Source organism: Ambystoma mexicanum, chromosome 11 (assembly GCF_040938575.1).
Source record: "Ambystoma mexicanum isolate Mex_15411 chromosome 11, UKY_AmexF1_1, whole genome shotgun sequence".
NCBI lineage: Eukaryota > Metazoa > Chordata > Amphibia > Caudata > Ambystomatidae > Ambystoma > Ambystoma mexicanum.
Window position 1 is genome coordinate 709,873,974 of NC_090934.1, and position 18,613 is coordinate 709,892,586.

The following is an 18,613-nucleotide window of genomic DNA, read 5'->3' on the forward strand; positions in this document are numbered from 1 at the left end:
TGTAGGGCTGGGTGCAAGCATAGGGATAACTACACACCACACATACTGAGCCTCCAAAAAAGAAATTCAGAACAGTGTCACAGGTAGATATTTTCTTTCTGACCCATTTTCACACTATGAAGAATATGTGAGCACGTGACAGACTGCCAACAGCAGTGTCAGCAATTCATTGTTTTGCCCTCTTTCTGTTTCCCCCTCCATGTCTTGTCGTGTCTAGAGACACTTATGTGCAGGCACGTTATAAATGACATATAATTATTATATTATGGGTTCTCCGGATGAAGTAGAGCCCCACCCACCCACCCACCCAGTTACCACCCCTGAATATCATTTTCAGTATTCAGACTTACTCAAAAGAGCAGCAGAACATTTTGGTATCCTCCCCAAAGAACCATGTGAGAACTTTACTTCATCGAAGATATTCTGGAGGAGAAAAAGCTGCTACCATACTGGATCCCCTTATTGGCTTCAGTGAAAGAGGATCATACCGTCCTTAGTTAAACCAGTCTCCACTCAGGCAGTGAACTACTAAGGCAGTGTAAGAATCAAGAAAATCAAACACTAGACACTGTTACTTTGACAAATGGAGAAGATTCGTAATTTGGTGCCAGACTAAACAAATCAACCCCATAGACTGTACTCCTTCCCACATTCTAACCTATATGCTCCATTTGCTAGATGCAGGGTTAGTATTCAACTCCCTAAAGGTCCGCCTGGCGGCTTTATCAGCATGCACCACTTACCATAATAAGGTCTCATGGAGGAAAGTACCTGTCATCAAGAGATTCATGGAAGGAGTAAAGAGAGTCTGCCCTCCTATTTCAAACCCACCTCCAGGATGGGATCTCCACGTGGTACTCGCTAAGGTCATAGGACCCCCCTTTCGAGCCAATGCACAAGTCTAGTCTAAAACACCTTACTTACAAAACCGCCTTCTTAGTGGCTATCGCTTCCATAAGAAGAGTGAGTGAAATACAAGCATTGTCAGTGCAGGATCCTTTCTTTGTTGTACACAAAGACAAACTGGTTTTACATACTCACCCTAGGTTCTCCCCTAAATGAATCTCCAAATTTCATGTAAACCAGTCAATTGAGCTACCGGCTTTCTTCCAGGAACCCAACTGTAAAACTTCACACACCAGTTGTTAGGAGGGCGGTCCTCTACTATGTAGACAAGACCAGGCCGCTAAGAAAAACAGATCAATTGTTTGTCTCCATAACGCCAGGCAGAGAAGGTGACCGTATTTCAAAGAATGCCATCTCTAGGTGGCTAGTCGGATTTATACAACTGTGCTATTCCCTATCAAATAAGACGCTGCCTTTTACGCCCAGGGCCCATTCCACTAGAGGCACAGGAGCAACCCTGGCCTTCATTGCAAATGTCCCTTTAGACAGTATTTGCAAAGCATGGAGCACAATACATACTTTCACTCAGCACTACTGCATTGACACTCATTCCAAGACCGATACACAAGTGGGACAAGCGGTTCTTAGGAGGAGGAGGTGGGATGTGAGAAAGTTCATGAGCAAATAAATGTCCAACACTGCTCGCTAATCTATGCACAGCATGTGATCTAAGCAGACTCCACAAGCCTCAGCAGGGAAACATTACTCGCCGTAATTTTATTTCTGATGCTTGCATCTGCTTAGATTCACATGCGCCCACCCTTCCTCCCCTGGGAGAGAGGGCGCATGGATGCTTATAAGCTTGTCTGATGCATATCTGCTTGGATACAACTGTACTCACGCTATACCATGTCAGAAAAATAACAATCTGAGGGACCTCGACGCGTGAGGGATCATGGGTACAGTGGACGTCACACTAGGGATATTATTACTGGCACGCCCTGTCGACGTCCCTTTTCGAGTTTCGAAAAACTGAGAACTGTAATACTCTGCAGCTTCCACTAGATGTCGGCCTATGCACAGCATGTGAATCTCAGAAATAGGATTACGGTTAGTAATATATTACTAATAGAAATATATTTATATCAGTGTGTGTTATCTGTTATTTTCTATTCGTTTTAATCACTACATACCACCACAGACGGCCTGCACAGGGTGTTGTGGCAAAACCACGAGCGAGAAATCAACACAAATACACTCAAACTTTCAAGATGGGGGGGCACCCATCAGTCGATCTGTTGGCACCAGCGTCAAACAAATGCTCAAGCTTTTGCATCCAAGTATCCGCAAGAAGGGTCAATTGGGAATGCTCTGTGGATGACTTCGTCAGGGATATTTGCTTAGGAACCCCCCGACCCCAACACCTCCACTCTGTAAAGTAGTTCACAAGTCACTTCAGAGGAAACGAACACTGATGACCACACTGATACTGACTGCACAAATGTGGGCAAGGCAGACCTGGTACTCCCAACTCTTAAGGGTGGTGTGGCGGTTCAACTACCATTAAAACTTTAGCCAGTTCACCACTTACTAACACAACAAAATGCAACTTAACATACCCATTTCCACAAAGAATGAACTTAACAGCATGGCTTCTGAAGTCCTAGAGTTTGGGCATTTGTAACTTTCCAAATATCGAAAAAGTAAAGGAGGGCTGAAAACCAAACACAAGACGCTGCTATTACAACAAGTGGAAGCGTTTTGTAATATGTTACACTCAAAAGCTTTACCTATTAGACTCTAGTTTAGTCTAGAAGTCGTACTTCTGGTGGCGCTGGCAGCCTACACTTAGTGTCTTAGTGGAGAGTCTGAGTTAACAATTACTACTCCAATTGCTCGTCCACCCCCTGAGTGTAACCTCATTAAAGTGTTAACAATACTAATGGTAACACATTTTGAGTCAATGTATAAAGGCACCTTATGGGACCACAAATACAAGGTAGCTTTTCTAACAGCAGTCGCATTCATTAGAAGCTCAGTAGCAGTCTAACAGTCTTTTGTGTCACTACATAAACACCAGGTGGTTCTTTGAACACAGCTGCATGTCTCACCTAGATACATATTAACATGTCATGTTGACTAGTCCATCGAACTGCCTTTCTGCCCAAACCCAAAAAATAAGGTCCAGTAATGTGTGCAGAGTGGCATGTTCTACTTCAATAAAACAACCAATTCTTCGTCTCTTTTCCAGTGGGCAAGAAGGTGATCCAGTAACCAAAGCCATTGCATAGATGAATTGTCAAGTGTATACAACTCTCTTGCAAAAAAAAGTACATTACCTTTAACATCTAGGGCCTACTCCACACACCGCACAGGACCAACTCTAGATTTTATCACACAACCCTATTGTGTCAATGCATAGGCAAGGGCTGATTTATAAGTGGGTCACACAGTGCTTGGCAATCTTTTCTCCTCTGTGCCTGCTGTTCACCAACCACCTTCCCTCAGGTACTACTTGCTAATCTATGGGTTGCATGTGAATCTAAGCTGATTTTCAAGCCCCAGAATACAAATATTACTTACCCAGTTATCTTCTTTCTGTGGCATGTATCTGCTTAGAATCATATGCACCCGCTCTGCCTCCGCAAGAAAGCAACTGGACAGAGGAAAAGGGAAAAACCACAGCCACCTACTTCATTGCATGTACAACCATACAGATACCATGGCAGAAAACAGTTTGAGGACGCATGAGGGATCATCTGTACCTGTACTTGTAGGATATGCCCCAGTCAATGCCCTATGTTTTTAATTTGAAAATCATGTGTAACATTCCGAGCCATCCACTAGATGGCGGTCTATGCCTAGCATGTGATTCTAAGCAGATACAAGCCACTGAAAGATGATTACTGAATATGTAATATTTGTCATACAACTGTCAAATGTTCTAATGTAGACAAGCAGAATAAGACTTTTATCAGAGCCAAGAGTAAAACGAGTTGAAAAGATTACTAAGAAACGAAGTACAATTTTATATCTGGGAGGAGACAATGACTTCAGTGTCATTTCTTTTAGTGAAGAAGATAGAATACCTAGATTACCCACTAGATTTCAGTTTCACATGCTAGGCATAGTTTGCAATCAAAACAAGCACATGAAAACACTATTGCTGGTAAGTGTTGTTTGATATGTAGCAAGAGGAGTGGCTGGCATGCAAAGCAATGCTTGCAGTGTAAAGTTGCAAATTAATGTTGAAACTGAATTCTTCCTTTGTTGGGGGGGAACAGGTGTCCGGTCTAACTTTTTGTGGCTTGTTCAGTTTTTGATTTTCATTCAAGATCATTTTATGGAAACCTAGTCCTTTTCTTCTGCAGGTATGCTGGGGAATGTATTTCACTGAGCTATTGGTATCTTTATAATGACAAAACACCTCGCAAAGAGCTGATTTAGCCTGCATTGTTTTCAGATTCGGTATATTTCGCAAACTCAAGGATTGCCAGGGGAACAGTTGTTAAATATTGGAGCGAAAACTGCAAGATTTTTCTGTAGAGAGCTTGATGCATCATATTCTGGATGGAGGCTAAAGGTAAGACATGAGTGAATTAAAAATCTGGTTGTTTATGTGCAATTCTTTTAATGTAAAACTTTATTGATGGGGCTTGCGGCAGCTTGTTTTTTGTAGACAGTGGTCCACTTAGGCTTTAGATTGTATACTGTACGAGTATTCCCAGCTAAATACCCCTTTTACCAAATATATAGCTATTTTCTGAAAAAGCCACAAAACCAGTTTAAAGTGGGGTGGGTGTGGCAAGGGAGAAGTAAGTGCTTGGATTGGATGGACTCTCCTGCGTATATCCTTATATTAATGAAACAGGATGATAAAATATCCAACTATTAATATCCTCCTCCATCCATTGTTCATTCCCTTAATGGCCTTCCACGGTTTGTCCTCCCTTCATAGATTACTCTGGTGGTGTTCTCTAGGCTGCTAGCCAGAGTATGTAATTTGTCATGAATTAAGGAGAACTGTTTTTACTTCATATACAGACCAAACATCACCTGGCTTCCCCCTTTCAGCTCAAGCCTATAGACCATAACTTGTGGAGTCCCTCAAGGATTGTGCCTCTGACCACTACTATTCATCATCTACATGGCACCGCGGATGAGCATAAAAACATATTGGCTCACGTGTTACAATTATGTGGATGACATTCAAACTGTATACAAAGTGATTGGAAAGGTACATTCTAGCAGCATCCTCGACAACTGCCCCACACATGCGCACAATTTGTTGACAGTGAACCTAAAATGTAACTATGATAACGGAAATTCTTGCCCCAAGCTGCCCATGAAAAACTTGTACCATGGCCTCCGGGAATGGGAACTGCCTTAGACATGCAAAGTGATCATGAATCTCTGCATAATAATGGTCTACTGTCTCATGCATGAACCCCAGGCCAACACAAGTCAAACTTGCTTCAAATGTCAGATGGAAAATGCTCCTTCTCCTTTCTTTTCCCACGCCTATTGTGCCCATTATATCTCTGGTTCTTTTAAGAATAGGTTATGCCAAGAGCATCTATGACAGACTACCGCACAAGGAAATTCAACAGATCCAGTAAATAACTTCAGTGTCCCTCTGCATCACCACAGAGCCCTCCAGGGTCAATGAGCAGAAATGTATTCAAAACAAAAACTCACAATGGAGATCTAACGTCCAGAAATAATGTGCTAATAGAATCCATAAGATTTTGCAGAGTAAGAGACATAGGCTGTGCTTTCCCAACTATTGTGGCCAAACTGTTCAGTTCCAAAATAATGTGATACTCTGAGAACACCTTTGATCAGATTATGGCAACACCCCGATGAGAGCACACCTTACAATGTTTTCGTGAATATCAAAATACAGTGCAGGATATCTGCGTACTGCAACTACAAAGAAGCCCAATGTAACCTGCAGCCATGTAATAATCTTGCGCACCATACAGAAATCCATCTGAAGCAGTTACTACCCTATTTACAAACTGTTTCCTCACCTTTCCACATGCAAACTGAAAGCAGCTAACCCAAATTTGACTTTAAAACATCATCTCCCTCAGACTCCAAAACACTACTCCAAACCTCTACCACCAACTGACACACCCAGTGCTGGCCAGCAAACATACACCCCCAAAATTATGAGCTTTCTGTTATGGACACAAAGTCCTGGATGCTCCGAATGGATCACACCTAGATGGCGGTCACGCATGCAGAGGTCCAGGTACTGCCGATCTGCACCATTTACACAAAGCACCTCAACCTTGCTCCCCCCCTACTGCCTATTAAGTAAACCCACTCACTCTTCCAGATCTGCCAAAGTGCCTATAGACCATTCAAATGACAGCAGTGCTCAATACAAAGCCTAACAAGATGTGCTTCTGCTTGTATTTATCTTCATGGGGTTTTGTTTACCCTCCGAATTTTGGAGGTTGGTCACAGTGGCTCACCTTTCCATTATCTGTAATTAATCACTCATACTTACCTATTAATAAGCAAGTGAAAACTATTTTTAAAATGTGGCTTCTAAATGGCTGACCTAAAGAACCATGTGACTAGGTTGAGCAATTATGATTTCCTTCTTTTGGTTTTTTGTCCTTTTCTTACTGATTTGTATTGTTCGTATATTGCGTTTTGTAATGAAGTGAATTTTGCAAAAAAATTATTTCGAATGGATTGCGTCCACCCACATATTCCTCATCTTATGATAATTATCTCTCCAGCTTAAGCTGCTTTGGAATTTCTTTTCGACAGGGTTCACTGTGTGCCGTTCTCATCGAGTCTTTGTCCCATGAGGGCCTCTGTTTGACTGTCGATGTCCTCATTAGTATTAGTAGCGCACACAGCGCCTGTTGGCTTCAGTTCTGTTTTTCTGAGCCAACGCTTCAAGAGAATTTCGGCGTACTTTGTTCTTCTGAGAAACCTAGTTATTTTCATTACGAAAATGTCTTCATCGGCACCATGGACGCCTAAGCCTGGCTTCAAGAAGTGCCAGGACACTGGATCGAAGATGTCGATCACCGACCCCCACCACGTTTGTATGTGGTGCCTTGCTTCCGGGCATCGTACCTCAGACTGCGGCTCCTGTCAGGCGATGACCCACAAGGCTCTCGGGGAGCGTAAAAGTAAATTGGCGGTGGGAAGGTTACCTTAGAAGTCTCCTTCGTAGAGTTAAAAAAAGACTAATGCATGGAGGGATTTCTCAAAACGTAAAAAATCAAAGCTGACTCTCGAGAAGTCAATTATGCCATTCTTAGTCTTCTGCAAAGGCCAAGAAGCAGCGCCATAAGTAGTCTTCGACCTCCATTGATTCCTCGGCTGTGGTTATCCGGTGTCAAACAAAATCGCACTCCCCTGTAAAGTGGGATGCGCTTTGTACCGAAATGCTTAAGATCTTCGAGAATGCAGCCTCTTTGAGGGGATTGTGTCCTCTGACGTATTCCACATCTTTGACAGTAATTACCACAGCTGTGCTGCTTCGGCAAACTTTTTCGGCGTAGGCGTCCTGAGTCGATGCACTCCCTCGAGGACCTCCATCGGCGGTTGACGTCACCCGATGTTCTATTTACGTTGCATGACGCCCGTAGCCTCACTTCCGTTTTCCCACGATCATGTTCACTTCGGAATCTCGACGCGCCTTGGTTCTTCTATTTCGTTTGCTAAAATTGAGAAAATGTCTTCGTCTTCTACCCCGAAGTCGGGCATCAAAAAGTGTCGGGACTTTGGTTCCAAAATATCCATTACGGACTTGCACATCGTTTGTCTGTGGTGCCTCGGTGAAAGCCACGCCACCAACGATTGCAATGAATGCCAGTCCCTGACTTTGAAGGCCTTGCGGGAGCAGAAGTTGTTGTCGGTAGGTAGGGTTGCTAAACCCCCGAAAGTCGAAATCTACTGGTCTTTCGACCAATGATTCGAGGCGTGACTCTGTGTCGGGGTAAGTACATAGGGGGGTCTCATTCTAGGAGTGGTTTCCGCCATTCCTCCGCCTCTTCGAGGCATTCACGGAAGCGCCGTCACCGGTTACCTTCCCCGTCCTCGTCAGAGGACTCAGCCAGACGTCGGGTGGCTTGTCGCACGAAACACTCGCCGCCGGCTGAATGGGATAAATTCTGCCGGCAGATGGCGATTTTCGAATCGCAGGGCACCGTTCCATCCACACCTTCGAGGGAAGCCGGCAAGGAACATGCTAGAGCCACCGCACGCACACCTTCGGGCTCGGGCGGTCAGCGCGATCATCGGTAACCGTCGCGGTCCCTATCGGACAAGGATGATCGCCACCGGTCCTGGTCCCTTGTCCTCGACGCCGTCGAGCCTGTGAGGCCTTCTAAGAAGGCATCTACACCATTGGCGCCATGTCCGTCGAGGGACTCTCTCGAGGCTCCGGCTCTGAGGAAGTCGTCGACTCCAGCGGCGCCGAGGCCGTCGAAGGACACACTCGGGGCTCCGGCCTCGAAGCCGAAGTCGTCAGCGCCTCGGTCGACATTGACGCCTTTTGAAGAGAATTTACCGGAGGTTCTCCAGAGAGCTGTGGAAGATCCGAGAAAGGCTCTCAGCAAGTCTGTGCAGCCTATATTTGACCCATAATCTGTTCCTCCTCCCAGGGTGAAATTGTTCCAACCCTTGGAGTACATTTCAGAGGTGGGGGAAGGGTCTGATGAAGAGGTGGTTGTGCCTCCTGAGGTTCCTGATGACCAGTTGTCTGGTCATAGCCAACTGGAAGACCTTTGTCAATCTTTGATGCCAGTGGTCTTGATACCTCTCTGGAGGTTGAGTTTGGCAGGCCTGAGCCTGGTACACATGCTGACTCCTCGTACAGGCACCTCATGTCGAGGATGACTGAGTATTTGGGGTGGTCGGCTCCATCTGCTGATTTTCTGCAGGATGATCTTAGACATCCTGGATCAAGGTCCACCCACTGGCCCGGTGTTGCCATTTCATATGGCGTTGCAAAGAAGGGTGGCGGCGGCTTGGACTGCTCCGGAGAGTCTCCCGGCAGTGAATAAGTCGTTGTTGAAAAAATACCACCCAGCCAATGGTGACCCTTGCTACTTGTCTACGCACCCTACTACGGAGAGTTTGTTGGTGCAGGTGGCTAAGGCCCCAGCAAAGCAGGCTGCGTACCCTACTATCCCTCCGGATAGGGACGACAAGCGCTTTGATTGTTGGGCGAAGGTGTTTTCTTCTGGGGGTATGGCTTTAAAGGCAGCCAACTCCGTTTGTGCCTTGGCAAGATTCACTCACACTCTGTGGAATTGTATGTCGTTGGCGGCTGAGCAAATTCCCAAAGGGGAGGAATGGGATGGTTTTCTGGCCCTCGTGCAAGATGGCAAGGATGCCATGTGTGAATCAGTTCAGTCGGGCCTGGACTTGGCAGACTGTGTCAGCCGGTCCATGGCTGTGAGCACTGTTATATGCAGGTTTGCGTGGTTGCGGAAGTCTGCTTTTGCTCCAGATGTACAGGCCCGTCTTCTGAACATGCCCTTTGATGGCTCTTATTTGTTTGGCATCAAGGCTGACGAGAGCCTTGAGAGGTTGCAGACCACCAAAGCTGCTGCTAAATCTTTGAGTGCAGCAGTGCGCCAACCTCCGCCTTTTCGTCCTAGGGGACAACAGTGGAGGGGTGGTTACTTTCGTTATTACTCCTCTTTAGGTAGGACGAGAGGAGCCAGCAATCCAAGGCGTCAACAAAGAAGTACCCGTGGTGGTCGGGGAAATAGAGGTGCCAAAGCCGCTCAAGCAGCAGCCTCTTTGCCTTCAGGTGCTGCCACAAGCGGCTCCAAATCAACTGAGGCCATGCTCCATTCCTTGCCTGTGGGGGGCAGACTGTCTCAGCATTTCGAAGAATGCTGAGCTATTACTTTGGATGCATGGGTTCTGGAGACAATAGCCCACGGCTACTGCCTGCCCTTCTTACTGCGACCTCACGACAATCCACCGGGAAGTCTCTTTGAAGCTTCCAGATCCGCTCTTTGTGCAGGAAATCTTAACCCTGCTGGAGAAAGGCGCTACAGAATTTGTGCCTGTATCAGAGAGGAACAAGGGATGGTATTCCCATATTTTTTTTGGATCCAAAAAAGACTGGGGACTGAGACCCATCTTGGCCTTGCTTTGGTTGAACAAGTTCCTCCGGAAGGACAAGTTCAAGATGCTTACTGTTTCGCAGGTCCTTCAGCAATTCGACTTCAAGATTGGTTGGTGTCTCTGGACCTATAGAATTCTTACTTTCATGTGCCGATACATTCAAAGCACAGAAAGTTTCAGGTCCTGCCATTCGGATTGACCTCCGCCCGAGGGTCTTCACCAAGCTAATGGTGGTGGTGGCAGCGTATCTCAGGCGGAGGGGGAGGGGGGGTTACGTGTCCCCCTACCTGGACGACTGGCTGATCCGAGCACGTTCTCCCGAGCAAGCTCTGGGTCATCTGTCTCACCTGCCGCTCCCTCCACAAGCTGGGCTTCTCCCTCAATTTCAAGTAGTTGCATCTGACACCTCAACAGCTGCAGTACATCGGGGCTGTGTTGGACACGTCCTTTGGTAAGTGTTCGCCTCCCAAGCTGAGGGCTCATCACTTTCTACAGATGGTTGACAAATTACAACATGCCCAGAGTCTTCCGGATTTGGTATTCTTAAGGTTGCTCGGCGTCATGGCAGCCTGCATTTTCTTGGTGCCGGATGCCAGATTGCGGATGAGATCCTTGCAATGGGTCCTCAAGATGCAGTGGTCCCAATTCTCAGGCAAGATGTCGGATCCTGTTCCGGAATCTGACGAAGGGGGAGCCATTTTGACAACCTTGGCCGGAGGTGACGGTGGTGACAGACGCTTCCCTCAAAGGATGGAGAGCTCATGCCGATGATCTGACCACCAGCGGTCGTTGGTCTCTGTCGGAGACCAAACTCCACATCAAACTGTTAAAGCTAAGAGCCATCCAGCTGACCCTGAAGGCTTTTCTGCCGTCTGTGGGTGTAGTGTGTCCTGATCATGACGGACAACACAGTGGCCATACATTGCATCAACAAAAAAGGGGGTGGGGGATAGGGTCACGCCCGTTGTGCAGAGAGACAATGCAGCTCTGGTTTTGGGCAATCCAACATGGAATTTCACTCTCTGCAGTTCATCTGGCCGGAGAGGAGAATGCAGTGGCAGACGCTCTGAGCAGGCTGAGCACGATCTCTCACGAGTGGGAGTTGGCTCAGGAAGTCCTTCTGGAGATCTTCGCCCTTTGGGGAACCCTACAAGTGGATCTGTTCACGACCAGTGCCAACTGCAAGTGCGAGAGATTCTGCTCAAGGAAATTTCCTCCGAGAGGAGCCTTAGGGCACACATTAGTCGTTGATTGGTCATTCCCACTTCTGTACGCGTTTTCTCCGGTCCAGTCATTCCTCATGTACTAAGGAGGTTGCGGAGGTTCGGATCCCACATGATCCTCATTGCTCCAGATTGGGCCAGGAGAGCGTGGTACCTTGACCTTCTAGAGATGTCCATCTGTCCTCTATGCTGTCTTCCCTACCGAGAGGATACTCTCTTTATCTCCGGGGTCTTCAAGTAGGTACCATTAAAGGTTACCTGGCGGCGCTGTCTATCTTCAAGTGCTTGTCTGAAGAATGTTCTTGTTTTAAGATTCCTTTGATTTCCCAATTTCTTAAAGGGCTCACTAATGTGTTCCCACTGTCCCCGTTTCAGGTGCCGGTTTGGGATTTGAATTTGGTCTTGAAATTCCTGATGGGTGCTCTGTTTTAACCTTTGCACTTTTGAGACTGTTGTCTTTCAAGACGATTTTCTTGGTTGCGGTTACATCTGCTTGCAAAGTGAGTGAATTGCTGGCACTTTCATCTTAAGCCACCCTTTACTGTGTTCCACAAGGTTAGGGTTGTACTGAAGGTACGTCCATCCTTTCTACTTAAGGTAGTGTCTGAATTTCCTTTAAGCCATAAAGTGGTACTTCCTGCTTTCTATCCTCCTTCTCATCCTGGTAAGGAAGAGGAGTAACTCCATAGGTTGGATCCTAGGAGAGCTGAGCTTTTATATTTCTAGATGTCCGGGTCAGAGTGGACGACCAACTCTTTGTGGGGTACACTGATGGGGTCAGGCTGTTACCAAACAGACTTTGTCCAGGTGGATTATCCTCACCATTACTGAATGTTACAGATTGGCGGGCAAGGACCCTCCTGAGGGTTTGTGGGCTCACTCCACTAAGGGAGTGGCTACTTCCACTGCCCTGCAGCGGGGAGTTCCTATTAGGAATATTTGTGACGCAGCTACATGGGCTTCTATCCACACCTTTGTCGAACATTACTCCCTGGATACGCGCCATGGTCAAGATATGGCCTTTGTTAAAGCAGTCCTTTATTCTGCCATCTGATTGGGTATTCTAAATTCTTTTCCCTCCTCCATTTTCTGCTACTGCTTTGGGAGTCTGTCAAAGACATGGACTACGTTGGAGGACACAATCCATTCGAAGAACAAGTTACTTGCCAACTGGTAATGTTCTTTCAACTGGATGTTCCTCTATCCTATTCCACATCACCCTCCTGACCTGCCCCTCTGGAGAATTTCCTATGCTATTGCAGCTTGCGCTCCCTCAAGGCTATTTGCATTCAAGCAGGCATTGTGTACGAGTAGGTCACACATTATGGAGGAAAAAACATAAACTGAGGCTATGGGTGCCATTCGTCCTATTTATAACATCCGGTGACGTCGCCCTTGATGGAGGCCTTCGAGGGACATCGACCCGATGCCATCGATGCAGGACGCCCTCTACCGAAAAGTTTGCCAAGTAGCACAGCTGTGGACATTACATGTCAAAGATGTGGAATACGTTGGAGGAACATCCAGTCGAAAGAACGTTACCAGTTGATAGGTTTTTGCTGAGATGAACAAGTCACTTGCTACTGACAACCCGCTGTGAAAAACTTATGCAAGATCAAGAGGCGTACTAAGCGGAAATCGTACAAATCTGGTCTCTAAGAACATAAATAGGAATGGGCCTCGGATCGGACCAAATACAGGTTAGCTCTGATAGCCTCTACGAAAGGGTTCTATGGCCGCAAATTCCACCACCGAGCTGTTTAGCCTGCTGCACACTCTTGAGAAAGGACATGTCTCTGCCATAAGTCCTCCTGTTTCACTTGACTGATGTAATAAGCACATGGATTGCTTTGAACATAAAATCATGAAGATCAGGAACACTTGAGATTTAAGATCTCAGCTCAATGGCCCCATGAGGTTTTCTACTTTTGTAGGACCCTCGAGCACTGTAAAGAATTCTATTGCTCAGTTCTCCTTCTGGACCGTATCCACCAGTGAAATGGGAAAGATTCTTCGGGAGCTTAAAGCCACAAACTGCAAGGGGTATATGCCAGAGCAAAATCATCAAGAATGTTCTCTGCTTGGTGAAGGCAATTACTGCAATTATAAACTAAACCTTTTCCACCAGTCTTCTACCTACCTCGCTGAAGGAGACCTGTATTATGCCCATTATCAAAAAGACCTCTATTGACTCATTGGTCCTAGCGAACTATCACCCAATCACCAACGTCAGCTTTTTGTTAATCTTCGATAAAGATGCTTACCTGCAATAACAGCACTTAGACCCCTAACAAATTAGTAGTGGTGACAATCGGTCAGACTTCCGCACTCTGCATAGCACAGAGACCTCCATGCTGGACATACAGTCTAGTATATTTGCTATACTAGACGAAGGTGAGGCTGGGCTGCTAATGTTCTTAGATGTAGATGTTTGGGCTGCTTTTCGATGAGTTGGACCAAGACCTCTTGATGTTGCGTCTCGCCTCAGACCTTATCCATGGCCAGCTAGCCTCAGCTGGTTTAATTATTTTCGGATTCCGGTCTGCCTCGCTAGTACTGGGCCAGTTCTCATCTAAGTCCTTTTTGACCAAACAAGGAGTTCCTCAGGGTGAATGCTTATCCCCACTGTTTTTCAACCTTTACATCGGACCACTGCATGACCTTTTGTGTAATTTAGAGAAAAACTCAACTATGCTGATACCCAACTGCTGTTCACTGTCTGGCCCCATTCTGCCACCCCTGGGAAGCAGAAAGTAGCACTAGACCACCAGGGAATTGATTTAGGGGGGCCTCCTCCCCCCCAAGCCAAGCAGGCCCACACCAAACAAAAAAATGTGGCACAATGTTTTGCCTTCTTTGGGGGCGGATGGGTGCTGTTTTGTACCCATTTGCCCACAGGGAAGGCAAAACCTTCCACTACATTGTTAGTGGCACACTTGAGTGCATCAGGGGGCTTGCCCAGTCCTAAGGACCAACCCTCTGAGGAATCCCTCCACAGAGGGGCACATCCTTTCTGCTGCCGGGGTCGGGCATTAACATTGTGGGTCTGGCCCAATTTGTCCACCCTTGGGAAGCCGAAAGGAGCACTGGGCCATCAGGAAAAGGATTTTGGGAGTGGGGGCTGTTTGGCTCGTTGCCTGTCTCAACACTGCCGGCTGTTTTGGATCTCTGGCCGAACCATGCAAGAGCTTTTCTCTCTGGGGATGGGCAGGGTCCCCGCTGCGTTGCCCCATGACCGCCGATGGACCAGGGGGCAGTTGACACACATGCGAGGCAGACGTTATATATATTTTAGCTCGTTCCTCTGGGGAAGGATTGGGACCCTGCCGTGGCTCCCTGGGACTGTTGCTGGATTTGGGGAGGGTCAACCGATATGGGAGACAGGCGCTCAAGCCCAGCAACATCAACCCTGGTCCCAGGGAGCCCTGGCAGGATCCCAACCCCTCCCCGGAGGGAAAAGTTGGAATGCAGCCCAGGCAGAGCTCCAGAACGGCTTGCGTGATTTCCCAGTCATTGGGCGCATGTCCCCCATGTGGATAGACCATCCTCAAGTCCAGCGGTTGTCCCAGGGAGCCCCAGCAGGGTACCCATCCGTCCCTGGAGGGAAAAGCTGTAACACAGGCCAGCCAGAGGTCCAGAGGGTGATGTCCCCAGCCTTGGGCGCCTGTCTCCCATTTTGGTTGAATGTCCCAAAGTCCAGCAGCGGTCCCAGTGAACACTGGCAGGATCTGAATCCATACCTGGAGGGAAAAGTTGTAATGCAGCCCAGCCAGAGCTGCGGGACAGCCAGGGTGCTGCCGCCAAGCTTGGGTGCCCGTCTCCCTTGTTGGTCGACCGTCCCCAAGTTCTGCGGTGGTCCCAGGGTGCCCCAGTAGGGACCCAACCCATCCCCGGAGGTAAAACCTGTAACACAGACCAGCCAGAACTCCTGGATGATCGGACGTGATGTCCCCAGCTTTTGGTGCCTGTCTCCCATGTTGGGCAACCATCCACAAGTTCAGCGCCGGTCCCCGCGAGCCCCGGCAGGGTCCCCATCCCTCCCTGGAGTGAAAACCTGTAACGCAGGCCAGCCAGAATTCCTGGATGGTCGGGGGTGATGTCCCCAGCCTTGAGCACCTGTCGTCCATGTGGGTCGACCGTCCCCAGGTCCAGCGGTGGTCCCGGGGAGACCTGGCGGCATCGCTTTCCCTGGCCCGTTTGGGACAGGGACCCTGCTGGGCGCTTCATGGGACAGCCGTTGAGCTTGGGGGCCCACCCAAATGGGAGACGAGCACCCAAGGCCATCCGGACCTCTGGCTGGGCTGCATTACAGGTTTTCCCTCCGGGTAGGGATGGGGATGCCGCCTGGGCTCGCTGGGACCACTGCTGGGCTTGGGGACGGTCAACCCACATGGGAGACAGCTGCCCTAGGCAACTGGCAGCACCCCCGGCCGTCCTGGAGCTTGTGTGCTGTGTTACAGCTTTTCCCTCTGGGGAAGGATGGGGACCCCGCCGGGGCTCCCTGCTGCTGGGTTTGCGGACGGTCAACCTACATGGGATATAGGCCCCCATGGCCGGGGTCCTGACCCCAACCCTCCTGGAGCTCTGGCTGTCCAATGGGAAGAGAAGCTGTTCCCAGCGCAAGAAGGAGTGGAATAAGTGTTGCCCACCAAAACTGCAACCTGCAGGCACTCTCAGGCTTAAGTGATCAAACAGTGGTACAATATGGAACACACAGCCCTCCATGTTCTTTCCCATAACCTCGAAAAGGTACTCCCAGCTCTGCAACCAGACAGGGCCCAGGGCTGGGAGGACCCACTCTAGCCAATCCAGAAGCTCCTTATTTGAGATGGTATAAAAAGTTGCACGGACCAATGGTCTTCCTGCGGCCCTGCAACAATTGTATCATTTAGGGGTACTCTCCGGCAGAGCCACCTGATATGAGGGACCAATGAATATACTAATGTATCATTTTTGTATATGTAGTTAGCCCAAATTGACAAATGGGGCGCCCCGTAGGTTTTTGGAGTCGACCTGATTTTGTGACATTCTTCTATAAAACTGTGCGACACAGGCTAAGAAGCTGAGAATTGCATTTTCCTGTGTGTTCCCTGTCTTTTTGGATAATTAAGACTGTATATTTTGCCCCATGGAGTCTTCTATTGTTGCGGCGGGGAGTCTTTGATGGGCCCATGTTTCTCTGCTAAGTATCTGGACGAATGCTGCGACGTCCCAGCTGCAAGTCCTCCCTTCAGACTACTGCTGAGAGATCCTGTCCATTGTCTTGCCTTTCGTCATCAGACCAAGGAATCTGAAGGTTGAGTCCAGAACAGCAACATCACGGAACATCCAGCACAAACATTTTCTTACAAGGTACTGTTGGGGGGGGAAAAAGATATTGCTTACGGGATTCCCGAAAGTCGTTCCAGAGCATTGGAGTGCACGTGGAGGTATCCAGGACAACCCCCTCTTACTTCTGACTCAAGCCACTGCTTGTGTCACTTTAGCGAGTCCTTTAACATGGTCTCCAACATTGGTTAAGCCTTCTTGTATTTTTCCTTTCTAGAAACTAGGAAGGTATCCACAGGAACCTTTCACTTCTGCTGCTTTTCAAGACTAAACCCCTGCAAACTGTCTTTCAGCTAGGGTTGTGTTTTGGACTTGCAGGGAAAATACTCTAGACCCTGAAGCTCTACTAGGATAACACTAGCCAACTGTTTTCCTTCCCATAAATCTGTATCTCATCGGTGTATGCAGAATAAATCCAATGACCGTATTACTTTGTGGGTGTGCGTCATTACCGGTCGTATGGTAGACCTGTCAAATTCCTGTAACAATTATGCATGTTCAGCAACTACCAACTAAGAAGTGGCCTTTTGAAAGTATAACTCTGTGTGTTTTATTGTGTTTAAGTATTTAACCGTGACTCCTCTGTAAATATAATCTATATTTGAATATAAATGTAAGTTTTTGTTGAATGTGCCTTACTAATTGGGTTCTGTGCACTTAACTACAGCACACCTCCATCTCTTAGATAAGCCTGACTGCTCTGCCACTCTACGAAGGTTCCAGCAGTAGTACAACCTGATACTAAAAGTTGGGGGATCTACAAATCAGTGGGATAGCTTATTAAAGTCTTTCCTCCAAGTAGGACTTAAGGAAAACTCTGCTAACAGCGAGAACTATTGAACTTTAAGCCACAGGCTCACTGCAGAAATGCAAAGCCTGGGAGTGCAAGCAGGACCAATGAACATATCTGTAAAATGAATTGTCAGTGGTGTGACCTTTCCTTTAAATCAATTTTCGTAGAAGTATCCACGTTGTGTGATATTCAAGATATATATGTTAACATATTATTCAAAGCAGTGTTTAACCCTCTGGCACAATAAAGAACTGCACTAGTATAGCGACCTAATTCCATCAATAAGTGTAAGTTTGAAATTGCACCATCAATGAACAGTACCTGCATGAATGCTAAGGTATAAGAAAATTCCTATAACTGCTGCGTGTCTCGAATACTAGCTAGTATGGCAGCCTTTGTCTCCAGCCTACTTACTCATATTTGCTCTTTAGTCCATCATTGATATCCATGTTACACGTGCCATGGTAACCCTTGATCACATAAACCACCATATGACGGCTCCCCTTTCACTTCGAGTTCTAGGACAACAATTTGCACTGGAAAACCAGATTTGTTTTGAATCGGGTAATTAGTACATTCATTTGGTCTTTCACAGTGATTCTCTGTCAAGACCAGAGGCGAGCATTATGCTTCAACTTCTTTACTCTTTCTCTTCAGCAGTTTCAACATTTTAACAGAAAAACCAAAACAAACATTCCAAGTCTCAAAATATTTTTTAATTTAATTTTTATCTTGAAAACTAAATTTCTCTTTAATTTTATTGTATTTTTTGTAGACCATCTAATTTCCTGTCTGTAGCCTTGTTGGTCACTTCCTGCCCTCTACTCCACCTCTTCTTTGCTGCTCTTCAGCACAGACAAGTGGAATTTTACTTATCTGCGAACATTGGAGAGTTTGTTCATAGTATCACGTTTTATATCAATGATTTTATGTAAATGTAGCGGCCAGCCTGCGAGTTTGCCAGGAGCAAGAACCCCGTGTCCCGTGCCGAGTAGCTGACAAAGTGTCAAACTTCGCTCTGTGAGTCGCTCATCGCGGGTGAACACCGACAACCCCTCTTTGCGCTGAGCACGTCCCGTGCATCATTGCCTGCACATTCGAGGATCCACTCGACCGCACGGAGGAGGAAGAACAAAGCCCTCTCCTTTGGGGAGGAGGAGTGGAGCTGTGTCGTGTGCATGACTATGGTCCCGACAGGAACATGTACCGGCAAGCGGGTTAAGAGCTCCCGCTCACCCCTTCATGTTTTTCCTCTCGGAGGACAGCCATAACGAAGAACAGAGCCTATGCTGCAGCGGCCTGCAGA

At 47.4% G+C, this 18,613-nt stretch overlaps 1 protein-coding gene across 2 annotated transcripts in view; it reads left to right on the forward strand.

Moving 5' to 3' along the window:
* HIPK3 (homeodomain interacting protein kinase 3) overlaps positions 1 to 18,613 on the forward strand; it is a 754,208-nt gene that overhangs the window by 405,840 nt on the left and 329,755 nt on the right. For both annotated transcript variants that reach the window (XM_069623579.1, XM_069623578.1), the window contains exon 4: positions 4,310 to 4,429. In XM_069623579.1, coding sequence (XP_069479680.1) covers positions 4,310 to 4,429 — 120 coding nt within the window. The remainder of the gene's footprint in view (positions 1 to 4,309; positions 4,430 to 18,613) is intronic.